This window comes from Perca fluviatilis, chromosome 3 (assembly GCF_010015445.1).
Source record: "Perca fluviatilis chromosome 3, GENO_Pfluv_1.0, whole genome shotgun sequence".
NCBI lineage: Eukaryota > Metazoa > Chordata > Actinopteri > Perciformes > Percidae > Perca > Perca fluviatilis.
The window spans coordinates 30,508,703-30,536,615 of record NC_053114.1 but is presented as its reverse complement, the minus strand read 5'-3'; the positions used below and the strand labels follow the sequence as shown (position 1 = coordinate 30,536,615).

General features: G+C 41.2%; 1 protein-coding gene across 1 annotated transcript; it reads left to right on the top strand.

Moving 5' to 3' along the window:
* The first annotated feature begins 4,473 nt into the window (after positions 1-4,473).
* On the top strand, positions 4,474-21,361 carry fam120b (family with sequence similarity 120B). Its single transcript, XM_039795670.1, has 16 exons — positions 4,474-4,566; positions 4,923-5,060; positions 5,756-5,903; positions 5,950-5,968; positions 6,199-6,332; positions 6,541-6,663; positions 6,940-7,131; positions 7,388-7,652; positions 7,743-7,869; positions 8,129-8,230; positions 9,700-9,872; positions 12,036-12,128; positions 15,359-15,565; positions 15,833-15,953; positions 20,442-20,715; positions 20,807-21,361. The coding sequence occupies exons 2-16, from the start codon at positions 4,925-4,927 to the stop codon at positions 20,835-20,837; spliced, it is 2,145 nt and encodes a 714-aa protein (XP_039651604.1). The 5' UTR covers positions 4,474-4,566; positions 4,923-4,924; the 3' UTR covers positions 20,838-21,361.
* Positions 21,362-27,913: the final 6,552 nt, after the last annotated feature.

Genomic DNA, 27,913 nt, shown 5'->3' with positions numbered 1-27,913 from the left:
TATGGCAGTAGATTCTCTAATTGTGTCTTAAGGAAACAGAAGAAAGTTGAAACTCCTCCCATCTGATCCCTGTGTGTGTGTGTGTGTGTGTGCGCGCGCGTGTGCGTGCACGCGCGTGTGTGAGGTTAAAAAATTGTTTAACTTGAGGTCGATTGTTTAACTGAAGTGCTTTCCTATTGTCTATGTGTGTATGTGTAACTGCGTGTATGTGGGCGCGCCCGCGCGCCGCCTGTTATGTGTGTGTGTGACCAGGAGCTCTGTGACACGCAGGGGGACAACAAAGGAAGAGGTCTCGCGCCCCGCCGCCCATTCATCCCTTTCTCTTGCGAAGTAATTCCCATTGATTCTTATTGAACGGCGAGTCGCGAGCCCCTCGGGGGAGAAACCGTGTGATTTGTGAAGGGTCGCGAGGACAAGACACGCCCCTCCTCGAGCCCCAGCCATCTGCTCACCAAACACCACAACTAACTACCAAATGGCTTCCCTCATCTCTATCCCTCTATAAAGTCTCTTAGGTAATTTCTCATGTTATATCCCCTTCTTCTTCCTCCTCACTCTTCTCCCATCTACCAGTCCTTTCTCTGTCTATACCTTCTTTATTTCTCTCTCCATCTTCTGATTTACAGGCCAAATGCCTTTGTAGGTGAAGCTGCTTTGCTTGATGGGTCTGTGGGCCAGATCACAGTGGAGGCATGCAAGGGGTATGAGGTGGCCATATGGCCTGTGTGTGTGTGTGTGTGTGTGTGTGTGTGTGTGTGTGTGTGTGTGTGTGTGTGTGTGTGTGTCTGCGTGCCAAGAAATGGATGGATGGCTGTGTGGGAACCTCCACAATATTGCCATCACACCAACTACCCACACACACACACATACGTGAACACACACCCACACACTGTTGCACATAGCATGGCAGCCCGTCTGGTCAGTTATAGAAATCAAAGTTCACTAGGGACTCTGGATCATTCAATTTGAGCCAGAACAAATGTAACTCCGACCATGCTGCCTGGGTTCCCACCAGCAAGACAGAATACTGGTTTTTAATTAGCCGTTGTGCTGACTGAGATATTTAATTTGTGCCGGGCTGAAAGGGTTTAAAGACGGCTGAATAGAGACCAGTATTCAATTAGACATGTGTTTTAAATGCCTGTGCTGCTATGTTATTTCATTAGTCTGATTCATTGCATTCATTGTGTATTTGTTCCATCATATTACATAGATAGATAGATAGATAGATAGATAGATAGATAGATAGATAGATAGATAGATAGACAGATAGACAGATAGACAGATGCTGATGCGATGAGCATCATTCCAGTGCTGATTATAATGATAAAGGAAGAGTCGTGTGGCGGGGCCGCTGACATAATGGATAAGACTCCCCCAGCAACAACAACACTGTGATGTCAGAAACTCGAGACTCACATGTTCCCTCCCCATCTGAGCCACAAAGACCTGAGGCTGCCCACCTACCATCCCAGTCAGGAATGTAACAACTTACACCACCTGTTAGCCTCAGTGTGTGACACAAACTTGTAGTATACCTGTGTTACAGTAGGCTATATGACAAAGTGTAAGATATATAAAAGATAGACAGTCAATTTAGTGAAAAAACATGTGTCAACATTCCTCTTAAATGTCAACTTCAAAAGCTTCAACGTTAGATACAAATATTTTTTTCATCTCATATTCTGCATGTTTCACACATCTGCTTGTTCCTGTTGAGTAAAGCTGAAACAATTTGTCAATTAATCAAGTATTTTGATCATTGATTAATTGATCATGTCAATTTGCAAGCAAAATTGCCAAACATTACATGCCTCTCTAATGTGAGGATTTGCAGTTTTGTCTTTTGTGATGAATCATATTTGTAATGATGATGACCTGGCTTTTAAATGCCCACTTCATTGTTGTCACATTTAAAGTCTTGCTACACCATGCCATTTTATGTTTAATGGACTTAAAACAAGCAAACAAACAAACAAAAAAAATTCAGTTTTGAACAAATCACACACTCCATGCTCCCCGAGATCCCTGCCCTGTGGCCCCCTGGGGGTCCTTGGCCTTTAGTTTGAGAACCAGTGGCCTCCAACAGCAGGATTAGCCAAGCCAGCTGCCCAGAGAGTCCCTGGGCCCTGGACGCTGACACCAGGCATGACCTCAGGGTGGCTACTATCAGGGGCACTGAGGGGATTTGGACAGCACTTGGTGTGCTGTTCATTCAATTGGACAACTGTTGAGCCAGTGCAGATTTGTGCAGCGGTGTTCTTTGTATGTGTGTGTGTGTGTGTGTGTGTGTGTGTGTGTGTGTGTGTGTGTGTGTGTGTGTGTGTGTGTGTGTGTGTGTGTGTGTGCGAGTGCTTGTATGGACAATTCTTTCCGGGGGTTAACTACTGATCCAGTACAAATGGGAGGGGTTGGGGGGTAGGGCTGAGGGCAGTCGTGTGCTCCTGGAACATCTGCCTCTGTTTCTCCTGAGTCAAGCTTTGGTCAGGAGTGGGGGGAGGAGGGGGGAGGCAACAGGGGGCAGAGACTCAAAAGGGGAGGAGATGGAAGAGGAGAAGGAAGAGTCAGTGTAGGATGAGGAAGAAGTTCAAAAGATCCAACATGAATGGGCACAGACCCAAACACTGACTGCTGAAAATGGGATGCAGGATTATGTAAACCCCTTCCCACCTTTGGTCTTTTGTGTTCACATATAGAGGAGATACACAGGGGCATGAATAGAGCATGTGTATATGTGTGTGCACATCCAGGTACATTGTGGGCATTGTGTGTGTGTTTTTCATGTGTGAACACCTGCAGGTGGTGAAAACTATTTTTTCTCTGGGACAATAACTTTGAGCCTGGTCCTGATCAAGTCAGTGTGTGAGTTTGATGGGACACATACTATATCATAGACTGTAAGGTATCAACTTTAAAAGATAATAAAAGCACATTTTTATTTTGACATACAAAACATCATCCTGATTCCAGACTTCTTGCCACCCACATCTTTTCAGCGATTCAAATAAGGGGAAAATTGCCCAGTCAGCATAAATTGGCACAATATATGCAACAACCTAACTTACTATGACTTTCAATTCCAAAACAAGTTCCCATATAAAGCTAATAAAACAATTAACAAACTGAAGTGAATGGGAAACCCAGATTAATATTTTCTCACTGTCCACTTGCAATTTATGCATATTGTCATGCCTTCTGGCTCTGTACACCAGTTTAATAATTTCTTCTATGCCAGATCTTTTGCCTCAGCAGCTCCCTTTTGTCCAACTATCTCACTGCTGGGTGACATTCTGCACTTCATCCCATACAAAACCATTATTAATAGTATTAATGGTGGATAAGAACAATAAATATGTAAAGATAAATTATCCTTTAAGCACTTAATCTGTTGACAGGTCACTCCACTCTAGAAAAAACTCACATCAACTTTACAGGACTACTTCCAACTGTAGTATATATATAACACTATATGCTTGTATATGTTATTAAGCTAGTCATCTGTTCTGTTCTCCCAGTGCCCCATTTTGTTTAATACACTTTTTTGAATGTTATGTTGATGTTGTGCTTTGTACATCATTGTGTCTTGTTTACTCGCAAATAAAAATAGCAATTTGGTCTGATTATCAGGCTATCAACATGGACCTAAACCTGAGAAATTACCTGAAGCTATGCAGCATAACAGTTTTTGAACCTATAACTTTAAGACACAATTGCCAAGAGAAGACGAGGTAAAGCAGCTGGTTATTCAACATCTGCACATGTCTCGAGCCCTGTTTCCTAAAAGCCTCCTCAAGGCTGAGGTGATCCTAACATTTAGACTCTCAAGTCTTTTTGGAACCAAGGCACAAACCATTGACCGAGTTATATCTAAAACCAAAATGCCTATGTGTTCTTCATGAGTCCATTGGTCATAACTCTCCAGTGCAATCATTTTGGGCATATTTACAACATAGCTCCTCCCTCTTTAAGATCAGTTGACTGGGAGGGGTGGATTGTCCTCCCAGTCCACAGAGCATCTGGCTGTGGAACGACAGATGCTGACAGCTGGACTGACATTCAGCATATGTCCCTTTCTTTATTCGTGTTCCAACCGGACAATGGAGTGGAAGAGACGGGGGTGCTTTGTGTTGAGAAGGTAGACCTAATAGCTTGTGACTTTAGAAAAGAGCCCCCATTCTCCAGGAGAGCTTGGAGAGCAATTAGCCCCTCTCTGATCCTAGCCTGGGGAGTTATTATGAGAGGACTGAGCCCACAAAAAACACATTAAGATGTTTATTTTGTTTTCATTACAACATCATCACAATGATGATCTAAGTTATTTGTCCAAACTGTGTTTAAGGGATGCATTTTATTTTTAGGCATGCATAGTCTTTTATATTCATATATTTGGATTAATCACACAGATAACACTGTGGCTACTACTGCGTTGCTGTCTCCGTGCGCCGAGCACGTATGCTTTGTTTTGCAGCGTGATGACGCCACGCGTAGATAATAGGAAGTCATTTGAATTTACATCAAGTAAACATTACACGGATATAAACTGCTCATGTACACCACAATTTTAAAGTAAGTCTTTGCTATGTGAAGGAATACTATGGGGTGAAAGCATTTACAGACATAACTTAGTATATGACGAGTTGGTTTGTAAGGACAGGAAACGCGACAGTCGCAATAAATGAGTTTAGTGGCTAGAAGCAAAGCTATCTGTTAGCATTCAGGTCTATTCTCACTAACGTTAAACACCGACAACAACCGAATAACCTGGCAAGCTGTCACATAGTGTTCATCGTCCTGCAGCGATGTGAAACCTTTTTTAATACTTACAATATAAGATGTTACGAACAGGGCATAATTTAGCATATTGCTAATATAACCTTACACGTTTCCAATTAATTTCCTGTCTCTCTGTTTCTTCTCTGTAGAAATGGGTGTAAAAGGTCTTCAGTACTTTATGGACCGCTGCTGTCCAGAAGCCTGTGTGACTGTGAACCTGAGAGAAATGGCCAGACAACATGTTGCCAAAAACCAGCAAGGCTGCACAATCACAGATAACACTACCAGTTGAGTTCATGTCAGTGTGCAAATGGTATAACAGTGTGTATCCACTGAGCTTGTTTTAGCAAGACATTTTGAGATATTTAGATAATGCAATTGGTGTGAAAACATGTAGGCCTATCTATCTTGTCTGGGTGATGAGCCACAAACTGTAACTGAATTCTAAGGAGTTCTATTTGGGCTCAAAACATTTGACCTTTTTTGTGTAATAAACAAAATTTTTTAATGGGAGCAGATAACCGGGTAGATAGTCCTTTGGGCGATATGTTGTAATGTTGTAATGATCAAAAGCACTTCCATATAATTCATAATGTAATTGTTTATAGCACAATATCAGTGAAAGCATTTAAATGTTTGTCCAGTATTTCTAATTTTAAACCTGGTGGTTACACAACAATACCAACACTGCTGTATAACAAGATCACAACAAGATATAGCTAGTAGTTTGAAAGAGAACAGTAGTGCTAACAGGGATATAGAAAAAATGAAATCAGTGACAGCCAAGGCTAGCAGTCTGAATGACTGGCAGCAATGAGGAGAAAATGTTTTGATGATCTAATAGCTGTAGGCTTTGTAAACCAAAAGATACAAAACAGGAAACTACACATGTCTTGACTATTACTGGGGATGTGTCCTTTCTTAGAGTGGGTTAACATGCAGGCCTGCTCTCTATTACATTTCTGTTTTCACTCTGATTTAGGCCCCACACTCGTTGTGGATGGTATGGCCTGCCTGCGTCACTGGTACTCATGTAAGGACTGGGTGTGTGGGGGGCAGTGGAGGGAGTACATGGATGTGCTAAAGAGCTGGTGGGGGGGCAGCATGCCACTTGTTTTTTTTGTGGAGTTGTGGAAGCGCCGAAGCAGTTTGGTGAGACTCTGATGGAAGTGTGAGGCAGAATTGTGAGGAGTGGGTTTGTTGGTGTTGTGGTGTTAAATATATTTGATATATGTTGAAAGTCAATCCACTACTGTGTTTAGTTGCAAAGTTTATTGACATATTGTTTTCTGTCACACTAAAGTGTAGATGATATTAATGCCACAGTATTTAGAACATATAAACATGATTTAGTGAACTCCCATATTGAACTCTGAACTTGCAGAGCCTGGAGTTTACTCAACCGATCAACTCTTCTGTCCACAGGTGAAGAGGAGACGCAGAGTGAATGGGGAGGTTTCTAAAATGTTTCGTCACATGAAGGCACATGGAGAGCAGCCTGGTAAAGAGCTATTTTGTCTGCCTTCTGGTCTGGCATCATTCACACCCTTTGCTCTCAGGTCAGCATACAAGACAGATTACAATGCAGTAGCCCTCTTGTGCATAATGTATACACTGTGATAATGAAGTTAATAATGTATTTAAAAGACTATACATCATTAGATGGGGTTAGATCTAATATCCGATGATGGTTCTTGTTATTTCTGTTTATGGTGGAATAATTGTCTCTGTTGTTGTTGGCTACTATGTTCTTATTGCTGTTTACAGGTCATTAGGCCAGGAAGTGTTTTGCTCAGTGCGGGAGGCTGACTACGAGATTGCCAGCTATGCTCGTCAGCATGGCAGTATGGGAATTCTAGGACAGGATTCAGACTTCATCATATATGACAGGTTTGTTAAAATGATCATGCGGTTATACTTTGGGACTTTATTGGATTTTTTGCAGATAGACTTGCACTACAGTACCTACTGGTCAGTTAAAATTTCTGATGAATCATGCACAAATCGAAGGAGCTGATGGGATTACATTTCACTGGAATTGTACCTCGTACGATCTCATGTGACAAATAAAATGGATAGATCGATTGATTGATTGATAGATTCATAGATTATATGGGACATGTGGATAACCTGCCTGATCTGAACATGTACTTTTATCTCTTAAAGTGCCCTCTACTTGTCTGTGGCAAAGCTGCGGATAGACAGCCTCACTACTGTCATGTACCACCGACAAAGGCTCTGCCAAACAATCGGATTGACTGTTACCCAGCTACCACTGCTGGCTTGTCTCCTAGGTAACGATGTGGTGTCAGAGGAACAGATGCAGCACATCAGGAACAGCGCCATGGCAGCAAACAGGTGTCTGGGGTTTTGGTTTTGGGTTTGCTCTCTGTTGGTATTTGTTAAAATGTATGAATATTGAAATTAAATTTGTATTCTTATCCTCTTTGAGATAAATTTTACCTTTGTCATTGACTATATTTAGATATGAGAACATGAATATGGCATGCACTCATTCATAATATTTAAAAAGCCAGACTTATCTTGAAAAATCACTCCTCTTGTTAAAGTTAAGATGAGGACATTATATGACAACAATTTTATTGTTTCCCAGGATAAACAGTCCTGTACCTCACTCTGGTGCTCCTCAGGGGCAGATGGTGCTAGCTGTATCCCATCTTGTGAGCTCCTTGTGGGACAGAGAGGAGCAAGAGACTGGGCTTATCCCTCAGTCTCTGAATCTATCAGCTCCTCAAAGAGAGCTACTGAAGAGGGGGGTTCGCTCTTACTTACTGCCTGGACAGGAAGCTCTTCAGCAAGATGACATGTCTGCACTTCCCTCTGCCTTTGAGAAACATTTTAGTCCCAAAATATTAAAGGTATATTCTGTATCTCATTCTGTTTTTGAAGTTTTAAGAGTAACAAATGCCATTTTGGCTTATTATGTTTTACTTTGTGGTTTTCCCCAGGCCTGTAGAGAGAAGCATGTAGCAGCAGAGGGTTTCATGGTTTACTATTACAGGCAGTTTGTGCCGCACGCCTACAAGCCCTGCAGACAACGCATCTATGGGCTGCTGCTGCTGCACGGGCATGATGGTAGGACACACACACAGATACACATGCGCTCTGGCAACACCATGCACACGGTCAGAAAACCAAATATCTGATCATAAAGTCAGAAACAGACAAATGTAGGTCTGAAGGTAGACACCCACACATTTGCAGAGAAGAGGCATACAGTACTTGTACTGTACGCATACCTCAGTGTATACTGAAGTTTAAAAATACAGACAAGAATGTTTATACAAAAGTGCAAAGTCAATCTAAGTCTAACCTTGACTTTGCATGTTTTCAGGCAGCAGTGTTGACCTTCCAGCAATCAGGGAGTGGTTTGTCTACTCTGGAAACCCTCTGAAGGAACCTGACATGGTCCACCCTGTCCCACTTGGCTTCCCAGGTACTGTACCTGCTAGTTTAGAGTTGGTTAACATGCAGGCCTGCTCTCTATTTCTCTCACTTTGTGAACAACTGCATGAGCAAATAGTCCAACAGTTTAAGAACAACGTTTCTCAACATACAATTGCATGGAATTTAGGGATATCATCATCTACAGTCCATAATATCGTCAAAAGATCCAGAGAATCTGGAGAAATCTCTGCACGTTAAGCGGCAAGGCCGAAAACCAACATTGAATGCCTGTGACCGTCGATCCCTCAGGCGGCACTGCATTAAAACCGACATCATTATGTAAAGGATATTACCACGTGGGCTCAGGAACACTTCGGAAAACCATTGTCAGTTAATATAGTTCGTCGCTACATCTACAAGTACAAGCTAAAACGCTACCATGCAAAGCAGAAGCCATATATCAACAACACCCAGAAACGCCGCCAGCTTCTCTGAGCCCAAGCTCATCTGAAATGGAAAGTGTGCTGTGGTCTGATGAGTTCACATTTCAAATTTTTTTGGGAAATCATGGACGTCATGTCCTCCTGGCCAAAGAGGAAAAGGACCTGCAGATTGTTATCAGCACAAAGCTTGTGCTGATATCAGCATCTGTGACGGTATGGGAGTGTGTTAGTGCCCATGGCATGGGTAACTTGCACATCTGTGAAGGCATCATTAATGCTGAAAGGTAAATACAGGTTTTGGAGCAACATATGCTGCCATCCAAGCAATGTCTTTTTCAGAGATGTCCCTGCTTATTTCAGCAAGACAATGCCAAGCCACATTCTGCATGTGTTACAACAGCGTGGCTTCGTATTAATAGAGTGCGGGTACTAGACTGGCCTGCCTGCAGTCCAGAACTGTCTCCCATTGAAAATGTGGGACGCATTATAAGGCGCAAAATACGACAATGGAGACCCCGGACTGTTGAGTAACTGAAGTCGTACATTAAGCAAGAATGGGAAAGAATTTAACCTACAAAGCTTCAACAATTAGTGTCCTCAGTTCCCAAATACTTATTGAGTGTTGTTAAAAGGAAAGGTGATGGAACACAGCGGTAAACATGCCCCTCTCCCAGCTTTTTTGGAATGTATTGCAGGCATTAAATGGAAATGAGTGAACATTTGCAAAAAAACATTAAAGTTTGTTTGAACATTAAATAGCTTGTCTTTGTAGTGTATTCAATTAAATATAGGTTGACAAGCATTTGCAAATCATTGTATTGTTGTTTTTATTTACGTTTTACACAAGTCCCAACTTCATTGGAATTGGGGTTTGTAGTTACACCAGCTGATGCTAATTAAGAAGATGAGTAGATGAGGGTTTGTTTGTCATAGTTCTTGTTTTGTCTCGCTAGGATGATACACTGTGCCGGTCTAATGCACTTTAAGTTTACAAAGCTCCAAATCATCTCACATGTTGTGTGACAAATGTCTTTAAGCAAAGCCCCACAGTATTTTTCTCTTTCTGAATGTGTAGGTGATCAGCCCAGTCTGGACTTGTTATGGTTCGGCACCAGTCCTGAAGTTTCTGCTCTTCGCCTGACGTCCTTCCTTTCGATTTTTGACTGCCAGGAGTATAAGGAGTTATATGGAGCTATTGAAGATTCCCTCCTGGCTGCTCTCTGCTTGGTCACTTACATAGTCCTCCAGGTAATGCCAACTCTTTCTTGTTTCTTTGAGTTAGTTAGTTTCTTTTAGTTAGTTAGTGGTTAGTAAGTTCAATTAATTGAAAAGGAAAAGGTGGAAACATTTTGTCTAACTACATATAATCCTCCGGGGAAAAAGGGAAACTGAAAACCCCAATCAAAGATTTGTACAAGCAATCCAATGATTTGATTATGGGACTTATTTACTCTCATATCTCATGAATATTGTAAATGTATTAGCCAGTATTTATATCAGCCAGTACTTATATTAATAGAAGCAATGACAAATCAAAAGTAATTTATTTTTTAGTAGTTGATTTTCTCTGATCTTATTGTATTCCACTACAACTTTCTCTTGAGTCATGTTGGGTGTTCCAGTTGCAAAAAAAACGTTAGTCATTAGTGATGGGTACTTCACTGTGATTGATGTGACTGCATTGGTTTTCATTGGTCAGGCTGCATATTTGGCTTATCCTTTAATGAATAAGTTAAGCTGTTAAATGAAGCAGTTGAGCACAATGGCATCAGTGCCAATAATGTAAGTATTTGGGTAGTAAAGCTACACCTGGTGATTAATGTAAACAGAAAATGAAAGACCAAATGTATTTGGGGACAATTAAACACACAAGTCAGCTTTCTATTTGGGTTTTACATCTATAACATCAACAACAATTATTCTGCTCTTTTGTCAACTTGTGATTTGTAGTTAAACATCACTTGTTGACAGTCTTTTTGTGTTGTTTTGAATAGCTTAATGGTAGCCACTATCACCAACTGGGTGACCACTTTAGCCACAGACACTGGTTTCTGTAACCCCAGCTTTTGCGTCAACAACTGCTCTTATAACCACCCAGGGGCTTTGAATATCTTAAGAGCCATTTCTTAAATCACCTTATTACAATTGTGTGTATTATGGTTGTAAATCAAACGATAAACATGTGTGCTGTCTGTAATCGTATTGTAATGCCTTGTTTTTGATTTAAATTCCTCCAACACCGTGATCACTTTTCAAAGTATGTGAAAAAGCAGAGATTTGTCGTTTTGGTTTGTACATTTTGCATTGACGTCATCTGATTAAGCTTAACACAAAAGAGATCACATGATCACATCACCTGGATAAAGGTGCATGCGTCATTTTGCAGAAGCAAAACAACAATTATACTCTAGAATCATTTATCAACTTTGTAACAAACAGATCTTCAAAAATCTCAAATCTCAAATGGTTTCTTGAGTTTTCAGAAACTGCTTATAGTGGTCTGCTCACCCAACTTCTTTCTGACTCCACACCTCCACCTTGTTTTATTTTCAAACTTGTAGTCTTAAGCTCTAATCAAAATTGACTTAAGTGACATCAATTGAGGCAATTATTTGGACACAAAAGGATTTAGATAGCTTACACATAGTAGTACTCCCCAATACATGTAAAGTTAGACATGAGTTCCCCTTTAATGGCAAAAAACACCTCTATTTGCATTTGATTTAAAAACTGTAAAATGTCCTCTCCCACTGTACCCTAATGTCGAAATAGAAATGAATTTCACCCAATAAGTTCATAACATAATCATTACAATTGAGCTCTACAACTCTAGCTCTAGTTACCAATGAAACAAACGGATCAGCTTGCTATGAAGGAACTGTGTTGTTTTCACAGTTTAATTTGAACTCCAAAGGACAACTGAAAAGCATGAAGTGTTGCCAGGGTCAAACATACGATCAGTTTACCTAACAGAACTCCGAGACACAAAGATTAACAGGCAGCCTTCCAGACAGATGCAGATTTTGGGAAAGCAGACGGACAGTTGGAGCAAATCATTTAAATGGATGAAGGACCAACAGACAGACAGAAGCGCATCTCGTTAGACGGCCCGTTAGATGAGTAGTCTGGCTGACAGACAACAGTAGCTGTTGTTGTCTGATCACTGCCGCATTCACATGCCCTCGTCACTCTTCCATTTAAATAGCTCCAGGGTGTGTTTGTTTTGTACACACAACTGGGCAGCCTTGTTCTGCATTCAGCATTGTTTCTTTCTCTGTTGAACTGTGGCACAGAGAGTAGACAAAACATACTGACCCACACAGAAGACACACTGGGATGGGATTGAATTGGCTAACCATATATTGTCCTCTGTGTGTGTGTTTGTTTGTTTGTGTGTGTGTATGTTTACAGGTACAAACGTTGTCTCAAGAGGACATGGATGCTTACCTGAGTCAGGCTGTGTGTCTGAGACTAAAATCCCCTCAGGAGCTTCAACAGATCAAGGTTAGTTACAAACACAAACGCACACATACGTATTTTGTTTTCAGATTTTTCACTCCCTTTGTCCCAATGCACCCTAAAGTTGTTGAGTTTCATGCTGCAAGAAGACAATGGCCCCCGCAGTTGACAGTAAGAAGGGCCTCTTGTCGCAAACACAGCCCAGAAAATGTTTCCAGTAATAGAAAGTGAGGAGAAAACACAAATAAACTGCTGATTGTGTCTCCAGAAAAACAAACAAACAAACAAAACACCCAAACAATTATGGTTGAACTGCAGTGTGGTTGTATTGCAAATAGTGTTTTTGTATCATAGATTTTTACAAATCAGTTCACTGAGTTCAAAATAAAAAAACCACATGTTTCAAGATTTCTTTTTAAGTGTAATATAAATAAAAAAATTTTACAGACACAACCTGAACGCTGATGGTTTATTGTGACGTGCTGAAGCAGCTGTAGTTAAAGTTGATACTTTTTTCACTTGTTATATAGCTGATAATCAACTGTTAGGAAGTATAGCTCTCCTTTATCTAGGAGACGAGAGCCAAATAAGACTTCCAGCTTCACTGTGATCATCTTGTTAGGTTGCAGTATTTATTTTAATTTTTTTTGGGGCTTTTCCGCCTTTTTTAATTTGACAGGACAGCTAGGTGAGAAAGGGGAGAGAGAGAGGGGGAAGACATGCAGGAAATCGTCACAGGTCGGATTCGAACCCTGGACCTCTGCGTCGAGGCATAAACCTCTCGGTATATGTGCGCCTGCTCTACCCACTGAGCCAACCTGGCCACAGGTTGCAGTATTTTAAGTGATTACTCGTGCTGTATTAGAGTACAAACAAAGTAAAACTGCCTACAGATGTAGGCTTAACATGTTAACATCATCATCAACAATTTTTACTAAATTGATTGGATTGTAAACAGTAGTTCATAGATTAATCGATAATGGTGATACTCAATTACTCAGTTGCAGCCTCAATCTTGACAGAAGTGCCCCTGAAATCAGCGAGGCAGCATCACTACTTGTCTTCAGTGAGCTCGGTGGATCTGACTTGTGAGCTCTTACAGATACGAGAATCGGAGAGTCAGCTATGCTTTTCCATTCTCTGGGAAAACGGCTGCGCTGTTTGCTGCCTTGTTGTAGCCCCATTTATTTTTACTGCTTAATTACCATACTTATGTCAAGTAATTTGTATTTTTGCTGCTCGTCTGTTTTCTACACAATAATTAGGGCTGGGCGTTGATTTGAATATGCTCTCTGGGAGAAGTTCAGAGCTTGGTGAGGGGGGTTAACTGAGTGACTAGTGTATGGATTAACTACACACACACTAGCTAAACGTATGAATATACTCGCATATACTCCCAGAGGTGGGTTAACACACAATCAATATTGATTTTGTGTGTGTGTGTGTGTGTGTGTGTGCATGTGTGTGTGCGTGCATGTGTGCAGAGTAACATGCTTCATTTAGCACATCACAGCACAATACAAACAAATTTCCCTTCGTGGACAATAAAGTATCTTAATATCAAAACCAGCATAATTTTTCCACAAACACAGCAAAAACAAAGATTAAAAACAAATTAGAATAGCGCGTGTGTTCAACTGAGTGAAAATGAGTCACACCATTTGTGTGTGTGTTTAGGGGAAAGGGGTTGTGGATAGGTTTTGGGATGCGTCGGTTTCATTGCAACATTCCTCCCCGTGTGTGTGTGTGTGTGTGTGTGTGTGTGTGTGTGTGTGTGTGTGTGTGTGTGTGTGTGTGTGTGTGTGTGTGTGTGTGTGTGTGTGTGTGTGTGTGTGTGTGTGTGTGTGTGTGTGTGTGTGTGTGTGTGTGTGTGAGTGACAGAGAGAGTGTTGCTGCTGGCGACAGTCGCCTGTCTGACGCTCACCACATGGAGCTATTTACACCAAGCACACTCCGCCCCGCTGGACACACACATACCCGTTTCTGTCTTTGTTCTTATTTTATTCTACTTTATACTCTCGACCACTTTCTCTTTTTCTGTCTCTCTTCATGTTGCTCTTTATCTCTTTTTTTCTTCCTCTCTTTTTTGTGTTGGTGTTTGTGTGCTCCTTCAGGCTTTTGTGTCTGTGTGTCCAGTGATTCATTGTTTTCAGAAGATGAAGTTGTGTTTGACTGGAAGAAGGCAGGCAGGCAGGCAGGCAGGCAGGCAGGCAGGCAGGCAGGCAGGCAGGCAGGCAGGCAGGCAGGCGGGTGTGTGTGTGTGTGTGTGTGTGTGTGTGTGTGTGTGTGTGTGTGTGTGTGTGTGTGTGTGTGTGTGTGTGTGTGTGTGTGTGTGTGTGTGTGTGTGTGTGTGTGTGTGTGTGTGTGTGTGTGTGTGTGTGTGTGTGTGTGTGTGTGTGTGTGTGTGACACAATCACTGTTATCAGTGCTATCTGCCAGAGGACAGGTGAGAGCAGAAAGCACACACAGAGAACATCTGCCTCCTGTTATCAACTGCTGTCGTCACAGTTAACTCGCTCTCCGCTTCTTCATCATCTTCATTTTTTTTTTTTTTATTGTCCTCCTCCAGTTTCGTCTTTCTTCTCGCTCTCTGTTGCTACCTTTTATGGTCTTTTTCAGCAAACAACATAACCTTCATCCTGTTTTTCCTTTAATGGCTCAACTCAAACTATCGTAAAAAAAATCTATCGTAAAAAGAAATCTTTACACAAGCATTTATTTTGTAGAAACATAAACTCTCTGTGGAACATATTGTATCTGTATTTCTCTTATAATACATTTAGCCAGTTACTGAGTTTGAGATAAGATTTAAAGAGTTCTTTATCAAAATGTGGGTTGAATTGGATATTTAATGGCTTGCTGACTCACTATTTACATCATTAATTGTGGATTGGAACACTTGACTTTATAAAAGGGTTGGGGGGAAAAAAAACTATTATTTTAGTGAGTGAAATCTTAAGAATTCTTTTCCGTATGGTGACACTAAGCATATTGAAGAAACAGATGGCTCTTTACAGCAAGACTGTTTAAATGATGCTATGCTACGACTACATGAAGATATTTGTAGTGTTTTGATTGAAGCTACAGTTATTATTATTATTATTATTATTTTCACCTGTGTTGAAGTTAAGTATGATCTATCAAAAGAGAGTCACTGTCGCTGCAGTCATCGTCGTCTCATCTTTAAAGTAGATATTCCAAAGTATCAAGCCACATGATGAAGATGTACTACCAACCAATTGTAAAACCAAAATTTGTTCCTCCTCCATTCTCAGCTGCCTTTCCTCTCCAGTCGTGCAGTGCAGCTGGGATCCCTCTACGTCCGAGGACTGAGCCACCTGCTGGGTGCTAACTGTGCCAGCGGCTGCCCGCTGCCCAGCGCTGCCCTGATGCCTTGGCATAGCTTCGATGGGCGACTGTTCCACTCAAAGTACCTCCTGGCACATAGCGGCACAGAGAAGACTGTGTTGCTGGACAGCAATGTAAGTGGAGACGGAAAAACTGTGTGTGTGTGTGTGTGTGTGTGTGTGTGTATGTGTGTGTGTGTGTGTGTGTGAGTGTGAGTGTGAGTGTTTGTGTGAGTGAGTGTGTGGCAAGATTTTGAGAAAAGGAAAAAAAATGATAAAGTTGTATTCTGTTGCAACTGCTTGTTTCATTGTATGAATCTTTTTTTTACCATATATGAACACTAACAGCATGATTTTGAGATGTGTAATCCAAAGGGTGTTATTGTCTGCCTTTCTCTGCAGTCGTCCTGTTTGTCTCGATTTCTCTGCCTGAGAGAGAAACTTACAGAAACCTGCAGTAAGCGAGGCAGAGTCCTGCAGTCCAGACCCAATGCTCCAGAACATAGTCATAAAACCACACCAGGTAAGCCATAAGACTGATTCACATGTCTTTATCTATGCTCCTTATAGATACCTGCCTTTCAAAGATTTTCAGTTCATGTGAACACTTTCTTTTCACTTGCGACCAGTGTTGTTTGTGAAGGATTGTCGTCATGTCAGGGCAGGGCCATGACCAGCGCCGTTTGTCTACTGTGGATCACTGTGAACAAAGTTTTGTCTGTTAAGATGTTGCTGTATATATCTAAAACATTTATAAATGACACAGTTACCCACAGACTTAATCAAAAACATAAGAATGGTCACGATTAAAGTATGGCAAATCTGTCTTTAAATTTGCCACATTTTCTACTGTTTCAAATTAATCTTTCATCAGTAACATTTCTTTTTACAACTAACACTTGAAATGATGAAGGTACTTTCAAATGACATGGTAGTTCAACATGTAAACCATACTTTGGTGTTAGTCATTTTTACCTCTGCACTTCATCTCTTTGTTGAGATGCTGTGTGTGTGTGTGTGTGTGTGTGTGTGTGTGTTCATAAGTGATTAAAGCCATAAGTGATGTTTTCTCCTTCCTTACTCTTACTCTAACTCAACACTCACTCTGTCTGTGAATGTTGGTTCTGTGTTGTTTTGTTTAACATAATTATGTTGCTATTTTGGCCAGGACTCTTTGGAAAAAGTGTTTTTGATCTTGTGCTTGTGACTATCCTGGTTAAATAAAGGTCAGAGACAGAAAAACGTTTTGACCTGAATTAAGAAATGTTATGGTGTTTCTAGGGCGCCCTGGTGGCCTATGGTTAAGATGCATACCATAAAACCACAACGTCCTTGGTGCAAATCTGGCTGGGGAACTATGTCGCATGTCACATCCCTCTTTTTTTGTCTTCCCATGCTTCTTTTGTATACTGTAAAACCTCCAATAAATTGGCAAAAATGCCCCCAAAAACATTATAAAAGTGATGTTATGATGTCTTATTATTTTAAGTAGCTCGAGTAGTTCAGTTTTTATGTTTTGGAGCTAGTCTTTGTTTCTAATCACTGTCCAAAGTAAATAGCCCACTAAGGCTTATATGAAAAACTGCTGGAAATACTGGAGCCAAACAGAGAAGCAGCATTTTAATCTGACAGTTCATCTGTGGTTGTAGTTCTCTGGTGCCCCTCACCGAACCACATTACCCAGAGGGCCGCGCTGTAACGAGCTCCATGTGTGCTGCGGCCTTAATGCATATACCTCCATGTGTGTGTGTGCACACGCACACATGCACGTTTGGATTCGAGACTTGCTTTGTCAGTGCACTACTAATAGTAGGTTTCTGTTTATAGGCTGAGAGAGCTCTATTTTAAGACACACAACAAGACTAACTGATTACAGACCTCTCTATTCTGTCTCTCCTCTCTTTGTGCTCCCCTTCCCCTCAGTCATTCCCCTCTGTCTAAGTCCTCATCCTTTGTCTTTACTTTTTACGTTTCTCTTCTTCATTTCTTACTGTTGTTCTCTTCTGGTGCTGCGTGCAGAGCCTTGATACTCTCCAGACGCCTTTCCAGCTTATTATACACAGATTTTCGAACATATTTACCCTCTTACACACCTACTACTTTGTTTTGTGTTAATGTGGCCTGTCTGTGTGATGCCCTTCACTGTAGTGTTAGGCTAAGTTGAGCTCCATGTTGGTACAAGACTCGTCCAGCTCAGTGGTCAATCTCAGAAGACGACTCAGCAGTAGCTTATGAAATGTGAACCCGTAGTTTCTGTTTAACCCTGTGACTTGTAAACCTTTTGTGACCGTTTCTCTGCGTGCCATGCTGGCGCAGAGTCTCCAAATTGCGCCGAACTGTCTGCGTTTTGCCCAAGTCAACCCTTGTGGGTCTCACAAGGATGTTTCTGGTTTTATAGATGGAAGGTTATACACTCTTTATACCTCAGTGTTTCATTTCTGCCAGACGCAGACACCAATCATTACTACAGAACTGTGGGGATACCAAGTGTGTGTGTGTGTGTGTGAGAGAGAGAGAGAGAGAGAGAGAGAGAGAGAGAGAGAGAGAGAATGTGTGTGCGTGAGAGTAGTGGTGGCGCTATGTGGTATCGTTGAGGGTTTGGTTTTTGTTTGGAATCAGGCCCGATGTTTAGTCTCCTCAGCAAATATCTCCTCTGCCCGCCTGCCCTTACAATTACTCTCCCACGTTTATTTCTGTCCAAAATGACAAAAAGTAAATGAAAACAACCTCATTTTCAGATTGGCTCCCATTTGTACATTTTACTTTGGCTGAGAGAAGTGATGTACCTCTCTCCTCCAGTCTATCCTCTGATAGTGTTTAATTTTCCTTTAACTCTCGTCTGACATAGGAAGAACATATTATAATCTAATTTTATTTGTCTCCCTATTTTGGTTTAATTTCAATTCCCAGTCTGAGAAGCTGAAACTTTTTCAGAAGACATTCCAACCTCAGAAACGGACCTTAAAAACGTTTTGGTGCTTGTGGACTGCCTGACACAATGACTTCTGCATGGCATGCTTTCATGTGCTTTTTTTCTGTACTTTCACACTCAGTGAGTGGATTAATGGTAGGATGGCGGCCTGATTTGGCCTAGCAGGCTACAGCTCCATTTTGGAAAAGTCTAAAGTTGGATTTGGTGTTTTTATTTCAAGCACTTTGTAATTGTCTTGAAATCTGCCACATCTGTCAAAGTTCCTTATGTGAAAAGTACGCCACGAGCTTTCCTAAAAGAGAGGATAGATTTAATGGTCGCTAAACAGGAGTAGAAAAACGTTAACTTTTTGTGTCTGTTGATCGATTTTGTTACCAATAGTAGAGCAACAGACCATAAATACAAAACATATGTTTCATCTTAGTTGGAGTTTTTTATTTGTTCGCTGGCAGTTGACATTTAAGAAAAGGAGATCTGTATGCATTCAGTTTCATGAAACCTTTTTTTCTCTGAATAATTCGGCTTTCGACACTGGCAGTGACTTGATGAGTGTTCATGTCCTATGCGATATGGCATTTGTGATTTTTGGGCTGTTCTGTGGGTAGCCTTGAAATAATTGTGGACAGACTTTAAAGATGTGTGTGTGTGTGTGTGTGTGTGTGTGTGTGTGTGTGTGTGTGTGTGTGTGTGTGTGTGTGTGTGTGTGTGTGTGTGTGTGTGTGTGTGTGTGTGTGTGTGTGTGTGTGTGTGTGTGTGTGTGTGTGTGTGTGTTTAAAAAACAAAGAGAAACAATTGTTGATGCTTTTTGTACATAGTTGTAGCCTAAAAATCTAGACAAACCCTGGCGGCAGTAAATGTAATTTGCAGCCAGGGTCAACATCTTGATGTGGGTCTGGCTTGTCAGGCTAACATAGTGGGGCATTTAACTTCAACAAAAAGTCAGACTTAACTTACTGGTTCCATTACTCCATGCCCAGACTCTTAAAATAATTAAGGCTAGTGTTGGCCCATAATTCAGCAGAAAAAATAAAATCCATTGTTTGTTTTTTTCCTTGCCACAGCTTTACTGTTTTATTTCACTCTCCCCGCTCTCATCAGCATCAGTTTTGGCTGATGAGCACCTTGTTTATAACGACGACATTTCATTTTCGGGATTGTTCAGGTGCCGCCGGAAATATAAATAGGTAAATCCAGACAGCTAGCTAGACTATCTGTCAAATTTTGCTTTTTAGCGTTCGTCCGCCACTGACCTACATTACGTGTGAATTTTCGCCGTAGCGAGTAGGATGAAAGGAAGGAAGTTTTCAGATGGGTAAAACACAGGACTTTCACCCAGGAGAGCCGGGATTGCGTCCTGCATGTGGCGTTTGTCAACCGTTTTTTTTTTTTTTTTTAAAGCCTTCCCCAATGTTTCTTTCCTAAACCCAACCGTTTATGGTTTTCCTAAGCGTGTGACATTGGTCACCGTCGTGTTTTTGTCGTTTTTTTGTCGTTTTTTTGTGTTACTAAAGCCTTTCCCAATGTTCTTTCCTTAACCCAACCTTTTTTTTTTTTTTTTTTTACACGGGTGACGTTCTCGCGATAGTACGGCACGTTCTCGCGATAAGACGCCACGTGGCGACGTGGTGTATGTTTACATCCGCTGTATATAGCGTAGACATACACGTGGAAAGCTCAAAATGCTTACAGATAACACGCCATTTGGCTTTAGGAAAGTGGCGTGTATGTTCACGCAAAGTCATGATGCCATGTTGCTGTAACGTAACATTTTTCAAGACTAAATAAGCAACAAATTAAAGGTAAAAGTTTAACACCCAATAACTTAAGAAACTGCTTAATCTTGGTGTCGTTTAATCACATTTGACTGCCAGTTGCCTCAAAACTGGCAACTGGCAATCAAATCTGATCGGCACAGAAATATTATTGTATTATATATATTAGAGCCTGGTGCACTTCAAACCATTTCTTATGTGAAATTACTGAAATTGTTATTATAGTTCATGTAGGTCTTATCGCTCATTGTAAGAAAATACAGTATGTTTTCCTGTACTTTTTAAATATTACCTTTCTCACTTTTAGGTGGTGTTCAAAACTGGAGGGAAAGAGGAGAGATGACAGGAGGCCATCGGCATGGAGGAGGATGGAGGGAGAGAGGGGAGGCAAGACGATACCCAAGAGAATATGAAAACGGAGAGAGACTATGGGAGAGAAGAGGAGGGATGAGAGGAGGCCATTTTCATCCTCCTCCTCATCCAAACTGCCACGATGGAGAACCCCAGAACATGAGCCGTCCTCCAAATCGTTCCAGAGGTCCATCATACCGGAACAGAGGCAGATACCAGCTGTCTCCGAGGTAACACCAGTGTGGAACAAGATGTTCCTCTTCTCTAATGTTTCTTCTGTTCTTATCTGCTCTATAGTCACGTTTCATCCTGTCCTCTCAGATGGTCGCAACCTCCTGCACCAGGAACATGACTCTACCCCAGACGAAGAGAAGAGAAGAGAAGAGAAGAGAAGAGAAGAGAAGAGAAGAGAAGAGAAGAGGAGGATTAGAGGGGAGGATTTAAGAGGATAGGAAAGACATGATGAAAGGAGCGAAGGAATCAAATTTCTCTGAACAAACTGATTAGTGAATTACCCGTTAGGAATGTTTGTCTAAAAGATGCAGTAGGTCGAAAAAATGGGGATTAGGACGAGGCATATTGAAGAGATTAGGAATACATCATTTAAATTGCCAGTTTAAACTGAATTTGTCTTTTTGTGTGTCTCGAAATAATCCTATTGACATAATAGGTAGTAAAGACTTTTAAAGTCAATCATCTCAGGGCATCTTACCTGTCTCACTGTTACAGAAAATGAACAGTACGCATGAGCACTCACCAAACAAACACAGAAATGAGACACTTCAAACATAAACTGAGAAGTGGATTAATGGTTGATCCTCAAGCCTGTTATCACCTCTTATCTTTTGACAATAAAAGGACAAAGATCTTAAAAGCTGTGTGTGTCCAGCGGCTTAATCCTTTTAAAGGAATGTTTTAACTAGAGAAACAGTGATGCTGCTATCAAATATCGGCTGAAATAGGGCATCAGTACAGCAGATTTATACACTTCTGTAAACTGATACCAAGAGCCGTTTGTGACATGTCAAAAACAAAGTGAGGCAACTTGAGTTTCTACTTTTTTCATACACAGAAGAATGTGCATTGTCTGTAATGGATACCAACCTGTATTTTAAAGTGTGTGTGTGTGTGGAATGTATAGCCTTTACAGTCAGGCTGACTGATTTCCTGTAGCACCGTGATAAGTCGTAAAATCCACCAGAGGAAAAGGATGCAGAGAAAGTTCCACAGCCTAAGTGCTCTCATTCCTGTGTGTTTGTGTGTGTGTGTGTGTGTGTGTGTGTGCGGGCGCTATACGCAGAGCAGTAAAGAAATGTGAGAGTGAATTTCTCAACAAATAAGAGGAAATCAGATTGTTGATACAGTGATGGTGAGACTGTGTTTTGCGTGACAGAGCTGAGGGTTACATCGGTTTATCCTCCTGTAGTTTAATGATACACTTATTACACAGGGCCAGATACAGGCTGCTACAAGCAATATGTTTTTCATGTACTGAAGATACATACTTATCATTATCAATCCCCCCCCCCCGCTTGCCTAGATGTACTTTGTTGCGTGAGGCTTCGTTTCACTGATTTTGTTCAACAGAGATGGGGATTGCAAAGTTAGCATGACCCATAGACTTACAATGTCCACATCTATGGGAAATACCCCTAAATTAAACCAAATTTGTCATTTAATGTGACTGCATTAAATTCACATTGAGTTGCTGAGGAAGAGTTACAGTTATGCTGCATATAGGCAGGTTGCCAGAGCGATGTGTTGTTTTCACACGTGACGTTTAAAACTGCCAGTGTATTCACAGTCAGTGCATGAGTGAAAGGGGCTGTTGATTCTTTGCTGAGGGTGACTTACGAAAAGTTTAATCTTCATGCTGAAGATTTGAAGGGTTAGAGGGACGAGGAATTGAACAGCTCAGTGATTATTAGAGCTTTCTAAGTGGATGTGACCAAAGCGTCCACTCCCTGTCTTTCCTCTCAGTCCAGACGCAGCAGAAGAAAACACAGAGCGTGTGTGTGTGGTTTTAGGTCAGTAACTGTGGTGGGTAGAGTGGGTGTGGGTGTGTGCATGAGGAGGGGTGACACGGGTGGGGCACGCAACACACATACTCGAGTCCAGTTGCCCCTTCAACATAATAATAACAGGAGGAGTAATGCTTTCTGTGGTGAAGAGGAAGCAAAGGACGGAAGCTTAAAAAGAGAGGAAGAGGGGGGAAAACAAAGTGGAAGACGGAAATGAAGAAGTGTAAAGTAGAGAGGAGAAGTAAACATTGAGAAGAGGAAAACGAACAAGAGGAAACACACCAGAGGAGTGATGGAGAGGTGGAAGACTAAGAATAGAGAAAACTACAGAAAACAGGATGAGAGTGGAGAAAAGAGAGGAGATGAATTTAAAGAAGAGAAAAGGGTGAGACAGAAGAGTTGAGAACACAAGCAATCTGAGTCACTAGTCTTGCCTCAACCACAGGAAACCCTGTTGACTGCCCGACAAATCAGCTTCCTGCGTGTGTGTGTGTGTGTGTGTGTGTGTGTGTGTGTGTGTGGAGGAGGTCTGGGCGTGGTCCCTCCAGCAGCAGGGAGGCAAACAGTCAAACCCCCTTTCGAGGCCTCCTCCCTGGGATAGACTCAGGCCTCTTTCCTCATTCAACAGACTGTCTACTCTATTTTGTCTAACACTCTCTCTATCTTATCTAAACTTTCTGAGGCTTTTTTTTCCTGCCAAAGTCATCAAACTATGCACCGAATTGTGTAACCCAGCTGGACCAAGTGGATTTGATTTAAACCCTTGTGGTGTCCAGAGGTGGCCGCAATGGGTGGCAACTAAATGGATCCCATGTGACCACAAAACCACTTCAGCAAACTAAACCCGAGGCAAAGAAGCCCTCTGAGGCGGAGTTACTCTTTCATGGTTCTACACATTTACCTCTGGAAAGGTGTTACATGGTTATACTGTAGTATTTGTCAGAGGTGCAGTGGTGGAAGAAGTATTTAGATCGTTTACTTAAGTCAAAGTACTAATACCACACTGTATACTCTGTCACAAGTAAAAGTCCTGCATTGAAAATGTTACGTGTTAAGTCAAAGTACTTAAGTAAAAGTATGTTAGTATCATCAGGAAAGTAAAATTTTAGAAACTGGAAAAGTGTTTAATCAGCTAATCATTCAGCTGTAGGCCTACTTGTAGGCCTATTCTTGTTGGGTAGTTTAATTTATAATAAAACAATGTATTTTATAAACTACATGTGTTTTGCAAAAATCTTAATTTGTAAAGCTGTGTAATGTAGTGGCGTTCAAAAGTACAATATTTCCCTCTGAAATGTAGCGGAGTGGAAGTAGAAAGTGGCATGAAAAGAAAAGAATCAAGTCAAGTACAAGTACCTCAAATTTGTAAATGTACTTAGTTACATTCCACCACTGCAGAGGTGTTCATGATATTTCCCAGCCTCTGAAGTATAATGGTGTGCTCTGATTAAAGTCAAAGTCCTACTGACTTGGGTGATCCGCTGACTTCACCCATGAGGTTTACATTTGTGGTTTTAACTAAATGTCTCAACAACTATTGGATGCATTGCCATGAAATTTGGTTCAGACATTTATGTTCCCCTCAGGATGAATTGTAATAACTTTAGCTTTTCATCTAAAGGCCAATTCATGGTTTCCGGATCTGTGTGGCTGTGGACTGTCTGCACTACAAGCGCACCGACTGAGCATGTGCTAGAGAAGTAAACTGACTCGTTCTGCACACTGTATAAATGTACTGCATTCCCCATCCTGTGTCCTATCCCGGTCACACTGTTTTTAAACATGTATTTACAACCAAATAGGTGAATAAAGTGACATTCCCATCAGCCTCAGTTGTACTTTTAGTTTTGTGCTAATTAGCAAATGGTTGTTGCTAAGTAAAGTAAGGTGAATGAGGCTCCCTTGTTTGTTCTAATTCTGAGAAGCATCCAGTTACAGCATTTTGGAAGAAAACGTGAGAGGAGACATCAATTTACCTCAACCACAACACCACTTGTTATCACACTGCGACCTGCCATCAAACCAGCTTGTTATACAGGGTAATTGTTGTTATTATTATATGGTGAATAACATATGTTCTTGTAAGTTAACAAGTACCTTCAGATTAAAGTGTTGTTATGTAAAAACCTCCCAATTGGTGTTTTCTCATTCTTAGATACAGGGTGAGCATTAGGATCACAACTAAACACATTTAGAAATACTGTGTGTGTGTGTGTGTGTGTGTGTGTGTGTGTGTGTGTGTGTGTGTGTGTGTGTGTGTGTGTGTGTGTGTGTGTGTGTGTGTGTGTGTGTGTGTGTGTGTGTGTGTGTGAGAGAAAGAATCTTGGCGACAGAAATGGCTCTGTTATTCTTTTTTTTGTTTACAAAGGCCCAAAGTAAACAGTATCCTATGCTTACAAAAAAAAAAAGAGGCATTAAGCCAATAGTGACCAAATATAACCCTTCTGTATTTACAGCAGAGTCTATAAATATAAACTGCTTTCTGCTGAGGCCAAAACAGAGGGAACAACTCCCAGACTTGCCTTGTGTGTGTGTGTGTGTGTGTGTGTGTTTGTGAGAGAGAGAGAGAGAGAGAGAGAGAGAGAGAGAGAGAGAAGTAAAACTAGCACACTCTAGACTGCTGCCTAATGTCTAATGTAGTGGAATTGGACAGAGGGAGAAGAGGTAACGGAAAAGGAGAGAAAAACTGAGCAAACAAACTGAAGAGAGAGCAGATAACAGAAACTTCACTGACTTTTATCAACCTAAAATGTGGTGTTTCTCTTGTTTGATCTCTTCTCTTCTCTCCCCTCTCATATAAACTACCAACCAAGTCTGAAGCTGCATGAAGGTTTAACTTTCAACATTTTGTTCTTGAAAGGGTTTATAATCACTGATTGAATTTATCAGATCTGGAAAAACAAATGCAACAGTATGAACACAAAACTCACATGTCATTATGGACATTGAAATGTATTTTTTTATTCGCTGTAATCATAAACCGTAAAGCAACTCCTCCCTGGGGTAGACTTAGGCCTCTTTCCTCTCCGGTGACCAAAATCTCTTTCAACGTACATATGGCATGTGAGTATTTTATTAAACAAATAGTTTAACAATTTGGAAAACACTCTTTTTTTTTTTTTTTGCTCTTTTGAGAGGATTGATACCATACCACTCTCACATCCATGCATTAAAGGAATACTTTGCCGATATTCAACCAACGTATCATATAATGTGTAACGTATAATGTGTTGGTAGAATGTGTAAATCACTTGGAGGTTTGCTGCTGGCCCTTGAACTACAGTCTTCTTTTTTTTTTACTGCAAAGACTCCAGTGTTATGAAAAGACCCTCTCTCCTGCAGTAAAATACTTCTTTAGGAATGGAGCTGGAGTCAAGAGGCTTCTAGCTTAGCTTAGCATTAAGACTGGAAACAGGGGGAAACAACTACACTCTGTCCAAAGTTAAACAAAATCCGCCTGCCAGAACACTCATTTACATGTCATATCATGTGTTTAATCCATACAAAAAGATGAGAGGGAGTTTTGTGCTTCAACTTTACAAACAACAGCTGGCCGCAGTGACTTCATTGTCGTCACAGTGAAGTTGCCAGGCAACCAGGAGAGACATCCACAGTAGTACCAGGTTGATGATAAACTGTTGTTTGTCAAGAAACACTATGGCTGAGTGTATATCCCCAAATGTTGAACTTTACCTTTACAATAGACTTATAAAATGTACTGTACTGTACTATACTCATACTGCAATAAACTGTTGGTGACAAATGCTCATTGCAGCTCAATATTTATATAATATAAGTTTTCTTGTGATGGGAGTGCTGGAGCGTGTAAACAGGAAGCTGTTCCTGATTATTTAGTAAGCTGTCATTGTGGGATTGATCAGCCAGGTTGGATTTATACAAAAAGAGCAATTTGGCCTCTAGAGACACAGCTGCTATCAAGCGAACACTAAAGGAATTTGTTTGAATTTGTTCCTCGAATGGACCATCTGTAATGAAATCAAAAACCTGCAGGGTAACCCTTTTTTGTCTGGGTGCGTACTTTCCTAACCATTTCCTTGGAAGTTTCCTAGGAATGACTACACCAATTGACACAAACAATAATGAAAAACAGGAATTTCCTTCTCAGTTTAAACCAAGTAAATAATTCACTGTTTATTTTTGTATTGTATTGCAAAAATGCTACCCGACCTTTGTGCTTTGAGGTTTTTACTCAACAGCAAAAGACCAAGGTGTGGACTCTCTCTTCACCACCATGTCAACATCAGCTCACAGAGCCAGTGTGTTCGGTTCCAGTGGTGAGGCGGAGATCTCTGTCCCACCCTCCTTCTTCTCCTCCAATCAGCTCCCTCCCTCCTGTCTCTCATCCTTATTTATCTCTTTCCACCTCCACCCATCCCTCCCTTGCTCTTTTGCCTTTCGCGTATCTCCATCTCTCGCCTCCACAGCCCCCTCCTCCTCTCCTCTCTCTCTGTCTGTCCTTGAATGAATGCTCTCTGACTAGTGGAACATATGCTGCTGGTTGTTCAATACCCTCCCTCTGAGCGGGGGCGCATCCATGCTTGTGTGCGTGTGTGTGTGTGTGTGTGTGTGTGTGTGTGTGTGTTCATTGAAACATATGCCTCCTGTTGCACATCGGCCATCTGTTCCTTGAATGGACTGATGGAGTGCTGCTGTAACCATGGCGATAGGCCATTCAGTCAAATAGCCTGTCGAACAACCCATGGCTCTGTTTGTGTGGGTATGTGTGTGTGTGTGTGTGTGTGTGTGTGTGTGTGTGTGTGTGTGTGTGTGTGTGTGTGTGTGTGTGTGTGTGTGTGTGTGTGGGTGTGTGTGTGGGTGTTTGTATGTGTTTATGTTTAGGAATTGACTGGCAGAGTGGAGGAATTCCCACATGTTGATGAAATGAGGTTGACCCTCCAAGACGACCTGCTCCTACATTATCCCATTTCTCCTTTGCTCTCCACATTCACACTGGATTTTTTTTATACTGTAGCTGGCTGAGGACATTGTCACCATGAGACCTACTACCCCAGCCAGACCATTTACACACTAGGAAGAAAACATTGTATAATTGAATCGACATAGATGGCTATATAAGCAGTTTTCAAGGTTTTAAGGGAGAGAGGTAAGGAGACAAAATATACAACTTGGGGAACTGGAATTGTTTTGTAGTTTTTTTGTTTGTGGTAAAATCAGTTGGTCGTTAGATTTTCACGTGAAGAATGCCTCCTGTAGCTCTCACAGAAAGGTTTTAGTTTAGTTTTAGTTTGTTTAGTTTTTTTGGTCATGTTGGTCTGAAAGAAGCTTCAGAAACAAAATATCATCGTTTCAACCTTTTTAGATACTTGAAAAGATTAAGAACAATGTATGGGATGTTGGAAATTAATTATTCATATGTATTCATTCA

What these genes read in the sequence shown, in the direction of transcription:
- fam120b (XM_039795670.1), top strand. Translation starts at nt 4,925, where the DNA reads ATGGGTGTAAAAGGTCTTCAGTACTTTATGGACCGCTGCTGTCCAGAA. An exon ending in GCTGCTGCACGGGCATGATG is followed by an intron (nt 7,870 to 8,128) that starts GTAGGACACACA and finishes GCATGTTTTCAG; the next exon opens with GCAGCAGTGTTGACCTTCCA. An exon ending in TGTCCCACTTGGCTTCCCAG is followed by an intron (nt 8,231 to 9,699) that starts GTACTGTACCTG and finishes CTGAATGTGTAG; the next exon opens with GTGATCAGCCCAGTCTGGAC.